This window comes from Gossypium raimondii, chromosome 13, assembly GCF_025698545.1.
Source record: "Gossypium raimondii isolate GPD5lz chromosome 13, ASM2569854v1, whole genome shotgun sequence".
Taxonomy (NCBI): Eukaryota; Viridiplantae; Streptophyta; class Magnoliopsida; order Malvales; family Malvaceae; genus Gossypium; species Gossypium raimondii.
In genome coordinates this window covers 3,225,494-3,242,115 of record NC_068577.1, presented here as the reverse complement: position 1 = coordinate 3,242,115, position 16,622 = coordinate 3,225,494, and the positions used below count along the sequence as shown (strand labels likewise).

The window sequence follows — 16,622 nt, the reverse complement described above, 5'->3', positions numbered from 1 at the left end:
ATCCTTTTTATTTATTTATATGCTTATAAAATTTAATTTTAGAGTTTTTAAGTTTTAAAAATAAGGTGTTTAATCTCTTTATGCTTTTTATAAATATAAGTCTAATTATTAATATTATTGAAAATTTTATGTTAAATTTAGATCTATTACAATACTATTTTTATGTTACGATTATTAAATAAGTATTTATTTATTTTAAAATACCACACCAAGTGAATTTAATAAAATGATTTTAACCTTACCATTAACAGCTAGACCTGTATTTTTAAAATTGAAGCGTACCAATTTAAACTGGATTGGACCGATTGAGAGATGGATCCAGAAATTAGCTTTCAACTAATTAGATTTTAGAATCGGTGATTTTTTAATCAAAATGAGGTTTATTGTAATAAGTTAGGTAATTGAGTAATGCTTTGTATATAATTAAAAAAACTACGAAGAAAATTATTATAATTTATATAATTAAAAATATTTGGTGGAGTTAAATTGGGTCGAAGCTAATGTTAGAAAGCACTCTCGATTTCTACTTGGAACTGATCTTTAAGAACATGTTTAAAAGACCAAGGTCGGGTTTAGTATTAAAGGATCGAGGCTACAATGATCCCTTGCTTGCATTTCTAACTTCTCCCGTCGATCGTAGGGCTCCTTGAGCTGGTTTCGGGCTCCTTTTCCCGCCTTGATTTCTTCTCCTTTTTATAAATTGATTTGGGGCTTTTCATCACTGTGTGCTGTTCTCTCTATCTCATGGAGTGGATTTAGTTTCTCACGCCTTTTGTCTGGGATCTCTTGCTTGGGTTTTCTGCTAGTTTGGGTTCTCTCCTTTGCTCAGGCTTTCTACAAACTGCTCTTCCTCTCTTGCTCGGGTCGGGTTTTTGTTACCGTTTTGTAGCCTGTGGTGTTTGGCTTGTCTTGGGCTTTTGGAATTCTGGTTCAGTGTTGGTTTCTGGGGGCTTGTTCCGGGCTTCTCATCGGCTCCATTTTCTGCTCCAATTCAGGAGGTTCAGTGGGTCTCGTTTTTTGTTGGTTGATCTGAGGGCGCCGATATTTGTGTCGTGGCCTCGTGGGTAGCGCGTTTTTCCGACTCGATCTCGCTCGTGCACTCGGAGCTTTGTGGGGACTCTGTTTTGGCCGTTCGTTTTAGAGGGCTCGACTGAGTTTGTTTGTACAGCAAGCCGGAGTCAGGTTTGTGCTTTGTTCTCGGTGTTGTTGGATGTATTGACTTATCTGCTTTAGATTGATAGAGCTTTGACTTCTTTTTCGCTTTGTCTCTTTGACTGGTTGACATTCGTTTAATTGGTTTCGTGGTTGTTGACCTTCGAATCTCTGAGTATTTGCCGCTGCGCTTTTTAATTTTGTTCCTCTTCTTAGTGTGGTCGTGTTTGTTTGACTGCTGTGGCTTGTAGAGTTTAAGCTGCGCGTCTAGGACTTTCGTGTGCTGAGTTTGTCTTTTCAATTTGTATTTGGTGTGTGGTTTAATCAAAGATAACAAACTTACTCAGGGAGGCTGAGATGAAGAACAGCAATCGGGAGTAATTCTGGTATTAACATACATTTCTTTTAGATGAATGTAGTATATATGTACATGCAGCGATTGTAAAACTACAAACTGTCAATAACCAGATTGTAACAACTTAACTAACAGACTCAACTAACATTTAACTGACACTAACAGTTAGCAACAGCTATTTCCACGTATCATACCCTTCCCCTTGTGATAAGCCTTGTCCTCAAGGCTGACAAGATGGAAATTTCTTTTACTGTAAGGTAGATTTCTCTACAAAGATACTCCCTTCAATTGTTGTTTGCCCACCTTCCTCTTCAATTAGGATACATGGAAAACTGGATGCAACTTGGAATGGCTAGGCAAAGCCAATGTATAGGCCACAGCCCCCAACTTATTAATCACTGCGTATGGCCCAAAATACCTAGGAGCAAGCTTTTGAAATTGCCTTTCATGTAGATAGTTCTGTCTATAGGGATGTAATTTCAAATCAACCCAATCTCCAACATTAAAGTTCTTGTCAGAACAATGCTGATCATCCTGTTATTTCATCCCCTATTGTTCTCTGCTCAAACGATGCCTTAAAACCTTTAACATCTCCTTTGTAGCTGTCAAACTCTCATCAACATAATGTACTTGGGGGTTGCATGGAAAATAGGGAACATGCAAGGGTGCTGGGTACCCATACAAAGCTTCAAAAGGTGTTGTGTCACCACTCTACCAAAGGAAGCCATCTACCCCATGCCTTAGGATGCTCACTAGTCATGCACCTCAAGTATGTCTTCAAGCAGTGATTTACTACTTCGGTTTGACCATTCGTTTGCGGATGACAGGCTGTTGAATGGCTCCATTCCACCCCTTGAAGTCGAAACAGATCCTGCCAAAAATTGCTAAGAAAAATGGTGTCTGGATCACTAATTATTGTATTAGGTAGCCCATGCAATTTGAACACATTATCCATGTAGTGTATGGATGAGACGAACTAATAAATTGAGAGTACTTAGTCAGTCTGTCCACAATGACAAGAATAACTAACTTGTGGAATGTTGGAGGTAACCTTACTTTGAGGCAATTGCTCTAGGCAACTCACTTTCATCAACACCTATAGACATACTATTGATGGAGGAGTCATCAACCCCTTGCATACTTAAACAACGAAGTTGGATCACATTACGTTCTAACAGCAGCTTTCCCATTCCCTTATTGGTTATAGACTCCACCTTATTAGGTTGAGACCCTTCAAAATATGTCTCTTCCCATCCAATGAAAATTCCATGTGCAAATTTTTAAAATCCCAGTGAATTACTCTGAATGTCTCGAGCTATTGAATATCAAAAACCATGTCACGATTCCCTATGGTAGTAACATAACATCAGTCATAAGTAGTACCTTGCAGCATCCCTTGCAAGTCTTTACACATGGTAGTACATGTGAGGTTGTTGCCTTCTACCACATTACTTTCATAGGCTTCACGGTAGTAATTTTGCATCCTAGCTTCTTAGCAGTTTCCAGGTCTAGGAAGTTGTGGGCACTCCTCGAGTTGATCAATATGTGCAAAGGCCTCTTTTTAGCTCGACCAATAACCCTTATGGTCCAATACCCCGTGGCAGTTACACCACTTGTAGCATGGATTGAAATATGAGGATTTTTATCATTCCCAACATCTTTATCATCCAATTTTCCTTGTACCAACGTTATCCAACTCAATCAAGAAGAGTTGCTTGCTTTTGCACCTATGACCAACCTCATACTTTTCATTGCACCAAAAACACAATCCCTTGGTCTTTTTTTTCATCAGAATCAACACTAATTGAATCTTGGCATTTTTGTTTTGTGGGTTGAAAGTTATAAGGTGAATATTGGTATTCGGATTTGGTAAGAGTGGTTGTGGCTTATTAATGGTTTTGGTGGGTGGGGTAAGGTGCAAAGACATAAAAGTGGGTTTCTTGTGAAATGGGTTTAATTCTTGTTGTAAATCGGCTACAGTGGTATCTCAGAGTCTAGCCAAATTAAGAGCATGTGTCAAAGTTTTTGGCATAAACATCTTGACGGGTGGTTGTATACAATTTCTTAGGCCATTAAGGAAGAAAGAAATTTCATATTCTTTAGTAATATTAACCTTGCCTAACAACGTTCCAAATTGATCATGGTACTCAAAAATTGTATCAATTTGTTTGAGACTCAGAAGCTCAACCATGGGGTCGCCAAAATACTTGCCCCCAAATCTGCCCTCCAATACCTACACATAATCCTCCCAAGAAATCTCATCCGGTCCCCCTTTTAACTTGATCCAATTTTGGTGCCATTGCTAGGCACAACCTTCAAGGTGAATAACTGCAAGTTTCACCTTCAAATCAAGAGTCTGATCCACACTAAAGAAATGCTTGCATTGAAACAACCATCCATTCAAATCATCACCATTGAATTTAGGAAACCCCACCTTAGTCTGCCTCGTAGCAAAAATGGTGGTCTCCTATGCGTGGCATGAGAAGCTTGAGAATGAACTTCATGCTCTCCTTACAATTGACTCATAACCTGTGTTTGCTGGAGATTCGAGGTTGTAATATCATTTCTCAAAGCAACAATGATATGTTCTTGATTCTACTCGACCCTACATCTTGGCAAGCATCTCTCCAAAAGGTTCTTTCATGAACTCTTCCAACCTTCTAAGATCATGTGAAGGATTGTTATCTGCCATCATAGGTGCTGGAAAGGAGGCTTTGATGCCAATTTGGTGTGCGGTTTAATTAAAGATAAAGAAATTACTAAGGAAGTTGAGATGAAGAACAACAATTCAGAGTAATACCTTCTAATACCATGTGAATGATTGTTATCCGCCATCACAAGTGCCAAAAAGGAGGCTCTAATACTAATTTGGTGCGTGGTTTAATCAAAGATAAAGATTTACTCAAGGAAACTAAGATGAAGAACTACATCTGAGTAATTTTGGTATTGTTCTAGAACATAGAAGAAAGGAATATTTTACATAGCTGTTAACATGCATTTCCCTTAGATGAATGTAGTATATATGTACATGAAGCAATTATAAAACTACAAACTGTCAATAATCAAATTGTAACAACTTAACTAACAAACTCAAGTAACATTTAACTAACACTAATAGTTAGCAACAACTATTTCCACATATTGGTATTTTGGTTTGGAATTGTCAAGGGCTTGAGTAAACTTCAAAGATATGAGCTTGTTCAAAAACATCACCCTACAATGGTCTTCTTGATGGTAACAAAAAAAATCTAGAGCAAAACTAGAGTGCCTACAGAATCAATTGGGGTATGCTAGTAGCTTCTATGTTGACCCATATGGCAGGGCAAGTGGGGGTGCATTTTGGTGGATATCGGATTAGTGGAGAGTTCCCTTTTTTTATTGATACACAGATTGATGATGGCTCTTCTAGTGGGCTCTAGCATTGCACTTTTGTCTTGGGTCATCCGTAAAGAAGGCAGTAGAGAGGTGTGGGAGATGATCAGCTGCCTTCGGTCTAGGGTGAAAGTAAATGATGTTGCATTGGTGACTTGATGCAGTTTGCTCCTCATATAAGAAAGATGGGAGGCATACTAGGGGACCATAGACAAATTGAACGTTTCAATTCCTTTCTCAATAACTTGTGCCTCATTCAAATGGGTAGTGGGGTGATTTTTCCTGGTCTAATAACAGTCTGGGAGATTAGAATATGAGGCAGAGATTGGTCAAGGTCCTCTATACTTCTTCAAGGTGTACTTATCTTTTATGCATATGGTTTGATCTTCCTGTATTTGTTTGGTGTAAAGGGGGAGTGGGGAGACATATCAAGTCTATATAACAGTTAAACAAATCTCTGATCTGTTGCAGTAAATAGGGTATCTGAGTCCGGTTCTGTCTTGTTTGTTTTTTCGGGTAAAAGGATGGATGTTTGTAATATGATTTGAAATCTATCGAAACCTGAAAATTGGAAGTGCAACAGGATCTATATAGAGTAGTGCATATTCCAGGAAGGATCTCATACGATGTGGCTTTATTACTTGTTTAACTTTCAGATAAAGAACCAAATTTTATAAAAGGTAATCTCTACAAATTTTGACAATTGCAAGGTAATTCAATCTGTGTTATTTATTTCAACCTTCATTCTTGGTGAATAATACATAGATGAGGAATCTTTTGACTGTCATCCATACTTTATCATCTGTTTGTTTGACATCTCTCTTTGGATTCTACTGCTGGCAAGTTTCTTCAAATATGCATCAAATGATATGACTACATCTTAATTTAAGATTAACTTTTTTCCCTTTTAGTGAGGTTTGGTCATTCAAAAAAGCGTATACGGATTTCAGTTTTAATTATGATTATACTCACCATATATGGATTTCATTTTTCTTTGATATTAACTTTCTGTTGCTGCCACTCCTGTTGCATTTCCAATTTAAGATTAATTGGATTTAGATTAAATCTTTTTCCCTTTTATTGAGGTTTGGTCATTTGAAAAAGCATATTTGGATTTCATTTTTAATTATGATTATACTTACCGTATATGGATTTCATTTATCTTTGATGTGAACTTTCTGTTGCTGCCGCTCACTGTTCCTGATGGTCATGTTTGTCGTGCAGGAATAAAGAAAGCTGTTTGGTTTCAGGAAGTTTGGCAGGAATTTCTAGGGCATTATTATATTCGTGTTGGCTACGTTTTGGCTTTCAGATATGAAGGAAATTCCACGTTCAGTGTTCGTATATTTAATTTGTACAACTCGGAAATAAATTATCATTAATAAACTATCAACCTAATGCTCTCATTGGTACTGAATACAATCGCAGAAAACAATATCCATTTGAACAACTTCAAGATAATGAATGCATATCTCCAGCACTGCAGAATATGTTTGGTGGCTCTAAACTTAGCAACTGCATAAACTGGGGTGGTGATGTCAATCGTCAAAATCCAAAGGCTGTGAATAATCAACCTATTCGAGGTATGGCTTTCCATTAATGCATTTGAACTTAAAAAATTCTGCTAATGAGGTGAAATTGCGTACTTCAGGTTCAGGTGCTATGAAACCAGAACCAAAAAAGCGTGGGAGGAAGCGGAAGTTTGATCCTAGTAAGTCTTTTAAACTAAAATTTTTTTCTTCTTTTCTTGCAGTTTGCGAGGATGGAATTTCTGATCATTTGTCAAATGAACTGTAGATGTTCAGGATTCATCTGCTGGACGTGAAGATGATGCTGACATGCGCCTTAGGTGCTATGAAAGTGCTTCTGCCCGAAAGAGAACCGTGACAGCTGAAGAAAGAGAGAGAGCAATTAATGCGGCCAAAGCATTTGAGCCTATTAACCCTTTCTGCAGGGTTGTCTTGCGACCATCATATCTATACAGGGGATGTATTATGGTGAGCATTGAATATGATATGCTATACATATATTTTTCAGTTTCATCTTATAGCATGCCTCAGTGTGCATTTCAATTTTTTTTTCTCTTGCAGTACTTACCATCGTGCTTTGCTGAGAAACATCTAAGTGGGGTTTCGGATTCCATTAAACTTCAGCTTCCTGATGGGAGACAGTGGTCTGTACGATGTCGTTATAAAGGAGGAAAGGCTAAGTTCAGTCGGGGATGGTACGAATTTACATTGGAGAATAATTTGGGAGAAGGGGATGTCTGTGTCTTTGAACTGCTCAGATCAAGGGAAATCGTGCTCAAAGTTACTGTATTTCGTGTAATGGAAAGCGGTGGACTAATGCACCGGTCTCAATGAATGCCTGCTAAGTTAAGCCATCTTAGATTATAGAGAGCTGGAAATTTCAGGAATGTCAAAAACTATGTTAAGTAACTCGTTCTTCTCAGGTGACGGTGTAACCAATCTGGTTCCATAAGAAATTAGCTGCTGTGCATGTTTAGCTGCTTAAGATAATGGATTCTAAAATTCTCTGGCTTGACTAGGTTTGTTAGTAGATATCTCCAATGTAGTTGATGTTGAACCCGATTGGGAAATTGTGTTTTAGACTTGATGTTATGGTCTGCTTGGTTGGTTTGAAATTGAATTTTTCATTCCTCTTGTTGCTTTCAAGCTGCTGTCTTATATTGCTTAAGCTTTTTTACTGCTGAAAATTTGTGGCACTGCTTTCAGATTGCAACAGAGATTATAGATCCTATATTTCATGAATGTTGATAAGTTTTTCTCATAATAGTTATAGTTGTCATTGATTTGCATTTGTATTTTGAAAAGATGTTTATCATTTATCAATAAGCTAAACTACACATTGGGAGCAAGGTCTCACTTTGTTTGTTATTAGTCGTGGTGTTATGAGAGTCTCAGTTGAATTGCAAGGAAACTTATGTTGTCTGCACTTTTTACACCTAATCTTAAACTTGTTGAGAGCGACAGCTTGCAACATTCTAATTTCTACACAATCATAACATCAGAGAAATAACCAGGTTTTGAAACTACTTGTTGATTCAAATATGCAGCTTTTTATGATCCCAACAGCAGGTGGAGTGCAAAACAAAAACCCTTCATGTCCAGATCTTAGTCTCGAGTTTGTTCTATGTACTATACTTACCATATATATATAAGCCTTTGACATGAAATAAATTTTAAAGCCAAACTTCTACTTAAGTAAAAGGTGGAGATGGGTGTTGGATCAAATTTTATCACAGTTGAGCTGGTCGGTATTATTTTGTTATTGAAAATTTTAAATTTTAAAAAAAGTTTTAAATAAGTTGAATTAAAATTTTGCTGAAAATATAATTAAATTCCTAGTTAGAGAACATAGATATGATAATATATATTTACAATTTCTTTTAAAGAAAAATGAGAAACAATATAAATTTGAGTTGTTTATTTACTTGTTTAAACTTTATGTCCAAGGAAAAAAATTAAAATTGTATAATTTAACATTTTTATAGAAGTTTTAGACTTTCATATATATATATATATATATATTATAAAAGATATATTTTTAAAAAATATTCTTTATAAAAAAATTTAAAAATATTCTTTTTTGAAAATTTGAAGATTATTTGAATTTTCTTTTGTAATTTATTATTTGATTTACTTAAGTTGTAAACATCTAACTCACCTTAAAATGAAAATTTAAATTATTTATTCGAATTAATTAAAAATAAAATAATTTATTTCAATTAATCCAAAATTTAGTCTATCAAGATTAATGTTAAGCAAGAAAGTTCTACTAGAATTTAATGTAATGTAACTGATTCTGGCATCATTTGTAGTTGGACCCCACAAAAGGGTAAGTTTGATGGATGGTGCAAGAAAATAAAATAGAAAAACAAGAAAAATCTTATTGCATAGCATAGAAAGTGTCAAAGGAATGTAAGAAGTTGATCATCACAGTCTCTGAGTGTCTGGTGGTCAAACAACAACATAAAGCTAGCTACTCCAAAAGAAAACAATGTCACAGCCAACGGGTCCATCTTTGCCTCACAAGAAATCCTGCATCTTCTACAAGTTAATGGTGGCCTCCATTCTTCATGACAAGAAGCTTGTTAAGTTCTCTTTCTCTCTCTTTGTTTGGTCTCTGGCAAAGTTGTAAACTTGCTGCAAGATTTATTTCCTTCCCTCTTTATTTTCCCTTGTTCTCTCGCTCTCTTTGGGAAAGTTGTAAACTTGCATGAAGGGTACTTTCTTTTTGACTTGTTTAGTTGGTATGGAAGTTCAAAGAAAACAAATTTAGGGGTTTTGCATCAAAATTGAACCTATTTTCCAAGTTTCAAGAACATACTTGGATCATACAAACCAGTCTTTCCCCTACTGTAATTAAAGAGGAAGAGAAAAAAAAATGTACTTGAAAGTTTCAAGCTTTATTTGGTTGCTGTAAAAAGCTGAATCAAAAAGATTGAACTGTTAACATTTCTACTTTACCTTTTGGATCATCAAACACTTTTTGCTTGCTTCATTATCTTATTATATTGTATTTGATCTCTTCAATTAGTTGGATTCCCACTAATCTTTTCAAATATCCATAATGGGTGTTTTCTTTTTCCACTTTATTTCATGTTTTGGCCTTGAAAATCTGTTCTTTGGGTACTGTCCATGAAAAAATTGCATTAAAGTAATTGCAAGTTGTGGTTATTGTAACGCCCTTCTGATTTAATTATCATCAATGACTGTTACAACCACTATATGGCTTATATTATATTTTTCCCAGATATTGACATTTTTTTTGTTTTTTTAATTGGTAAATCTTTGTTTTTCAGCTGCAATGTTCAAAGCAATTAAAAACATGCTGTGTTGTGATAAAACTGAATGATGTATCGAAAGTATGATCAGTCATTGATTCTGCATCCTTTTTACCGCATTGTCTCTTCTAGTTCATTCGATTTTGAAACGGATTCTAACTTGGTTTTTGTACTTACAGAAGATCCCGAATAAGTTTGTCAAGAAATTTGGTCATGAACTCTCTTCGATCGCTACACTTAACGTTCCCAGTGGTCGTCTCTGGCTAGTGGAATTGAGGAAAGAAAACAAAAGAGTGTGGCTTGATTGTGGTTGGACTGTGTTTGTTGAATACTATTCTATCTGCAGTGGTTATTTCTTGGTCTTTAGATATGACGGGAATTCACATTTCAATGTTCATATATATAATCTGAATGCTTCGGAGATAAACTATCAGTCTAATGGTCTAAATGATTCTCGAGAACCTGGTCACGATAAACATTTAAAAGATGTAGAAGATGGTGCCTTTGCTCAGATTCTGCGTTCTCAACCTACATCATCTAGTTCATGCTTTTTGATTGATGATGATTTTGATGAATGTGTAGATCATGATAGGAAGAAACGTAAGAACTCTACATTTCTTGATCAGAAAAACAATGTGGATGATTTACGAGCAACGGTTCAATCCACTCGAGACAAAGGCATTCAGTTTAATGGGGTTGAGCTTACAAGTGCCGCAGATGAAGGTGGACTGAATTTCTTGAATGGAACACAAAAGAACACCAAAGAAATAAAACAAGAAATCGAACCCGGTAAGCTCCTTGAACTTAATGCTTTCTTTATAGGGTGTTCGTAATTGACTTTTTCTCATCTCTAATTCATTGAAAGATATAGATGAATACAAGTCATTAGGCAAATTCATTGTGAAAGAAGAGCTTCCAGCCATGAACTCCCCAAGAAGCGATCATAAGAAACGGCGAGATGCAACGGCAGAAGGAAAACAGATTGCTTTACGTGCAGCTGCAATGTTCAAACCCGATAATCCTTTCTGCAGGGTTATCCTACGACCATCCTATGTATACAAGGGAATATTTCTAGTAAGCCCTTGAAATATGATTTGATATAATTTGTTGAGCTTTGAAATATTTTTTGACAAAGGTTGTCACTCCTTTTTGCTTCTGCAGCATATCCCTCGCTGCTTTGCTCTGAGATACCTGAACGGAGTTGATGGGATTGTTACACTTCAGGTGTCCGAAGGGAAAAAGTGGCCAGTCCGATGTATTTATGGGCAGAGCAGTTGGAAGTTTAGCAAAGGATGGGCTGAATTTGTCTTGGACAATAATTTAGACGAAGGGGATGTTTGTGTATTTGAGCTGATTAGCACAAAGGAGATTGTGCTGAAAGTTACCATATTCCGTGTTCTTGAAGATGGCGTAGCAGTGAACCAACTATAATCCCGTCATTTGTTTGTTCACCAGCTAATACTGTCAGGTACATCTTTCCTTTCCTGCTACACAACATTGAGATCGTCGCGAAATGCAATTTCATAACTTTAAATAATAATAACAACAATATCAAACTCGATTAAGACGGTAAAAATTTGTCGTAGATTTACCTAGAGGTTGAAGTAATAACTTGGCTAAAAGATATCAAAGATAGAAAGAATGAGGCTAATGGTTATACTTCTCATATTATATGTTTTGGCTGCTATGTTGTATATACGAAATTCCGAAGTACGAAAACGATTGAATAGCGTGTATGGTGTTTGCAGGAGTTGATCATACTTGTCTCTGCATATCAATGCTTGTATTTGTAGCGTTAGGTTGCTTCATGCTTCAATGTGAAAGCCTTTTTGATGTTTCAGTGTGAAGAAAAGTGTCCATATCTTTGTAGCCTAATGTGTAGAAAACTAGATTCCTAATTGTTGGAATTTTATTATGTAAATATTCTATGTTTTGCCCTTAATATTTGCTGAATTAACGATATGAAATTTTATGCATAAAGAATTAAAATGAAGTGAATTAAACAATGTTGAATTATAAACCAATTGAATTGAACTTTTTTTTAATTTTATAATATAAATGATATTATTTTTGTAATTTCTATCATATAAAAATGATAACATTATTTTTAAATATTAAAAGATTTGTTTTAGTTATCTATATTCTAAACTTAACTTCTAAAGAAATTTTAGGAATAAAAGGGTAAAATTATGATTTTCATCCTTGTATTAACAATGTTATGTTTTAGTCCAAATTACTAACATTGTTAAAAATATAGTTCATGTGGATTTAAAAAAATCAAAAACATGAGATTAAGTTTTTAATGAAAAGTAGTGAAAATAATTATTTTAATAATATTATAATTTCACTTTTATACACTATATCTCGTTCAAGATTTATGGTTCAAGATTAAATCTCGTGTTTGAACTACAAGACGAATGTCGATAATGACAAGAAAAGAGAAAAAAATTAGAACATACAGATTTTACGTGAAAACCCTTTTGGGAAAAAATCACGGGCAGAGAAGAAGAAAATTCACTATGTCGAATTCTAATAATTACAAGGAGTATAGACTGCATTTATTTATAGGTTTAGAAAACTTCATTCTAATCAACATCTAATAGAAGTAATGCAGTAAGGTTGAAACACCTTATTCAGATCAATATCAAACAAAGGAAGTAAACTTCTATATAGATTCTTCTTGTGCAGCCTGTACTGTTTGGGCTTTCAGCCTTCGCCCTCGCGGATCCCCTTAGCTTACCACTTGTTTTTTATTTTAATAAGAATTTGGGTCACAACTCTAACAATCTCCACCTTAACATAAATTCTCAACGAACAAGTTATCCACCTCTTTCATGAAACCCCTTAAAGATTTATCTTCAGCAATGAACACCAACCAAGTCTAAACAATACTCAAACTTGGTTATAGGAAGTGACTTAGTCATCATATCTGCAGGATTATCATGAGTACTGATTTTGCTCACAACAATATCAGCACAAGCAATAATATTACGAACAAAATGATACCGAACAACAATGTACTTTGTTCTCTCCTGAAACATTTGATCTTTCGTAAGAAAGATGACACTTTGACTGTCACAAAATGCTTTACTGATTTGAAGGTCGTCATCGAGTTCACTAAAGAGCCCTTTTAACAAAATAGTTTTTTTAGAAACCTCAGTATTCGCTATGTACTCAACTTCAGTGGTAGACAAAGCGACAACAGTTTGCAAGATATAACTTGTGAGATATCTTCTTTTATCAAGGTCTTCAGCAAAATTAGCATCAACATACCCAATGACTCTATCTCTATTTCTTCCAAACTGTAAGCAAGCAATAGTAGTACCTCGTAAGTATCTCAAAATCCACTGAATTGCTTTACAATATTCTTTATCAGGGTTCGCCGTGTATCTACTAATTGCACTAACTGCATATAATAAATCTAGACATGAACAAACCATAGCATACATATGAGATCCCACTGCACTAGGATATGAAACATTTGACATGTAGTCAATCTCATCATCTGATTATGGAGACAAAGTTGATGAAAGTTTGAAATGGGCTGTTAAAATAGTACTAATAGGCTTAGCACCCTACATATTGAACCTGTAAAGAACTTTATCAATGTACCATTTCTGACTTAGGTACAATTTACTTGCTTTTCTATCTCTGAGAATCTCCATACCAAGTATCTTCTTTGTTGCTCCCAAATCCTTCATCTCAAATTCTTCACTAAGCTAGGCTTTAACTTTTTTTTATCTCTCTTTTATCTTTCGTTGCTATCAACATGTCATCAATATAAAGGAGTAGATACACAAAATAACCATTATTGTTCTTTTTAAAATAAACACAACTATCAAAGCTACTTCTTTTAAAATCATGAGAAGCCATAAAAGAATCAAACATCTAATATCGCTGCTTTGGTGACTGTTTCAAGTCATAAAGGGACTTTTTTAACAAGCAAACATAGTCCTCTTTTTTCGAGACTGTAAAGCCCTCTGGTTGTTGCATGTAAATATCATCATCAAGTTCTGTATGCAAGAACGTTGCTTTTACATCTAATTGTTCGAGCTCCAAATCATAAATGACCACAATACCAAGCAAGACTCAAATCAAACTGTTTCACAATTAGAGAAAACACATCTGTGAAGTCCACACCTGAAATCTGATTGTAACCTTTTGCAATAAGTCTTGCTTTATATCTGAGTTCTTCAACTTTCGGAGTCCGTTCTTTCCTCTTAAACACCCATTTACAACGAACAACCTTCTTACCTTTAGGAAGCTTCGCAATGTCCCATGTTCTGTTCTTGTCGAGTGACTCCAACTCTTCTCCCATGGCAAAGATTACCATCTATATCTTCAGCCACATTTAAAGCATAAACAACTATATCAGCCTCGACATACCTCTTTGGAGGTTTACTTTCTCTTCTAGTTCTGTTTTGGCAATAGAATATTATGGTGAAAAAGTGACTATGTTCTAATTTTCTGTACTAACTTGAGGAGTCGACTCTGTTGTAGATACTAAATTAATCTAAAGCTCCACTTGCTTTTTTTTATTCTTTATTTGAAGAGTCTTTAAGAAATAAGTTAGGTAGCATAGCAGTTTTATCAAAAACATCTCTACTAATGATAACTTTTCTATTTCCAGGACGCCATAACTTATACCCTTTTACACTAGCCTTATAACTAAGAAAAACACATTTAATAGATCTCAGTTCCAATTTTTCATTATCAACATAAGCATACGTAGGACACCCAAAAATATTTAAATAAAAAAATCAGTAGGCTTACCAAATCATATATCTTGTGGAGTCTTTTTCTCAATGGAAGCAGATGGAGATTGGCAATCGAAAAACATGCAGTAGAGATTGCTTCAGCCCAAAATGACTTTGGTAAATTAACATTTGGCAACATACATCGAACCTTCTCCATGATCATTCTGTTCATTCGTTCTGCAATGCCATTTTGCTGTGGAGTATGACGAACTATTAAGTGTCTCACGATCCCTTCTGATTTGCACAATTCGTTAAATTCATCAGAACAGAACTCTAAGCCATTATCTGTCTGGAGGTGTTTTATCTGTTTTCCTGTCTGTTTCTCAACCATAGTTTTCCAAGACTTGAATGTGAAAAACACATCGCTTTTCTGCTTCAGAAAGAACGCTCAAACTTTTCTAGAAAAATCATCAATAAGAGTTAGCATATAATTAGCTCTACCTTTTGAAGGCACTTTGGATAGTCCCAAAGATCAGAAATAATATAATCCAACATTCCCTTCGTGTTATGGATTCCTCTAGTGAATCAAACTTTCTTTTGCTTCCCAAAAACGTAGTGCTTACAGAACTTCAGTTTGCTAATGCCTTATTCATCAAAAAGTCATCTTTTGTTCAATTCTGCCATGTCGTTTTCACTCATATGCACTAGAAAGCAATGTTAATAATGTTGCTTAATTTCGGTGAAAAAGTCATTTCTCTATTAAAGAAACAGATTTGTATATCATGTTGAGAGCAAAGCCTTTTTTTAACGAAAAACACGTGATACGAACTCGTCTCGTGATGTTTTGAGTCGTATGTGTTGCCCAATCGTGAATTGAGTAAGGATGGATTCGTTTCGGTTTTAAAATGAAACAAAATAGAGATAATGGCTTCAAACAAAGGTAATAAACAAAATAAAGAGGAAACAATAACAAATTAATTGGCTAAGACCGAAAATGAACCAACAATAACGAATTGTTGACCCGAATCTCAAAATGGTCTTTAGGTGTTTTTCGGTTAAAGGAAACAGGAAAGGAACCTTGACCCACTATCAACTATGATAGGAACCAAAGGTATATTGAACGCCACACTATGAAAGTGATAAGTTCGAAAACAAGAAATGGATAGACGCCACAAGCTAAGCTTGATAAGTCAAATCAATTCCGAAAGAACAAAGAGAATTGGATAGCTCACAATTCAAATATTTCATCTATTTTCAGCAAAAAGTTCTCTCCTCTAAGGCTGATTACAACTATTTATAATACTAGAACAAGGTAACCGAATGGTCAAAAAAATATCCAACTAAATGTGCCATAAAAACTAATGTCTTTTCTTATGCTTTGAGCCAAGTAACTCCTTCCATAAAATCACTTCAATTCAGCTGATTTGAATGTCTTTAATGGCTAAAAAAAATGACTCTTGAGTTGTCCTTGGCTAGTTGAATAGACACCATCTCTTAACCAGCTCCTTAATGACATTCAAAGGCTTGATTAATTTCTCTTGAAAGCTCCAAAACAATTGGAAGTGGAAGAGTTGTTGCTGAATTTTAAAGGGCATAAAATGCTCTTTAAAATCTCCTTTAATGATCTTTAAGCTCCTTTTTAACAGCCCTTTAATTTAACTCAAAAGAACTTGAACGACCACTTATTAAATGTGTAATGACCTTGAATTGTAACCACTATAAGCTAAAAGTCACCTGCAATAAACACATTAAAATGAGTTTATTAAACACATGAAAACACTTATTAATCATAACTCACACTAAACTTACTTAAATAAATAAAGTAAAACATATATGCAATAATTATTCCAAGAACTAGTTTAATTAAAGAAGCATAATTAAATGAACTTAACTCATGCATCAATAAATAATCCTAGGAACTAGATTAATTAAGAACAACACTTATTAAATAAAGTTAAACAAAAACACTTATTAATTAAAACTAAGATGAGTTGAATAAATGTTCAAGAACTCATTTATTAAACTAAGATGCTTAAATGCATGGTTTTGAAATGCAAATTTAACTAACATGAAAGTTACATAATTAAACTAACTTGACTTAATTTAATGATGCAAAATTAACTAACATGAAAGTTACATAATGCATGACTTTATTAAATGCGAACACATATTAATGATGTGCAAACTATGACATAATTAAAAACACAAACTAAAATAACTAAAATTAATGAATCAAAGT

At 34.8% G+C, this 16,622-nt stretch overlaps 2 protein-coding genes across 4 annotated transcripts; both read left to right on the top strand.

The window, feature by feature from the left end:
- The first annotated feature begins 497 nt into the window (after positions 1 to 497).
- On the top strand, positions 498 to 7,554 carry LOC105782417 (B3 domain-containing protein REM19). The gene is made up of 6 exons (XM_012607142.2): positions 498 to 1,182; positions 6,104 to 6,216; positions 6,308 to 6,462; positions 6,531 to 6,590; positions 6,677 to 6,876; positions 6,970 to 7,554. The coding sequence occupies exons 2-6, from the start codon at positions 6,194 to 6,196 to the stop codon at positions 7,240 to 7,242; spliced, it is 711 nt and encodes a 236-aa protein (XP_012462596.1). The 5' UTR covers positions 498 to 1,182; positions 6,104 to 6,193; the 3' UTR covers positions 7,243 to 7,554.
- Positions 7,555 to 8,781: 1,227 nt separating this feature from the next.
- Positions 8,782 to 11,628, top strand: LOC105783885 (B3 domain-containing transcription factor VRN1). Of its 3 annotated transcripts, none has more exons than XM_012609584.2 (6): positions 8,782 to 8,992; positions 9,705 to 9,767; positions 9,866 to 10,475; positions 10,552 to 10,760; positions 10,848 to 11,154; positions 11,435 to 11,628. In XM_012609584.2, exons 1-5 carry the CDS (start codon positions 8,900 to 8,902, stop codon positions 11,115 to 11,117), a joined length of 1,245 nt encoding a protein of 414 aa, XP_012465038.1. In that variant the 5' UTR covers positions 8,782 to 8,899; the 3' UTR covers positions 11,118 to 11,154; positions 11,435 to 11,628. The 3 variants fall into 3 exon arrangements, with proteins under 3 accessions (XP_012465038.1, XP_012465039.1, XP_052481941.1); XM_012609585.2 differs by having other exon boundaries at positions 8,783 to 8,992; positions 10,558 to 10,760; XM_052625981.1 differs by lacking the exon at positions 9,705 to 9,767 and having other exon boundaries at positions 8,783 to 8,992.
- Positions 11,629 to 16,622: the final 4,994 nt, after the last annotated feature.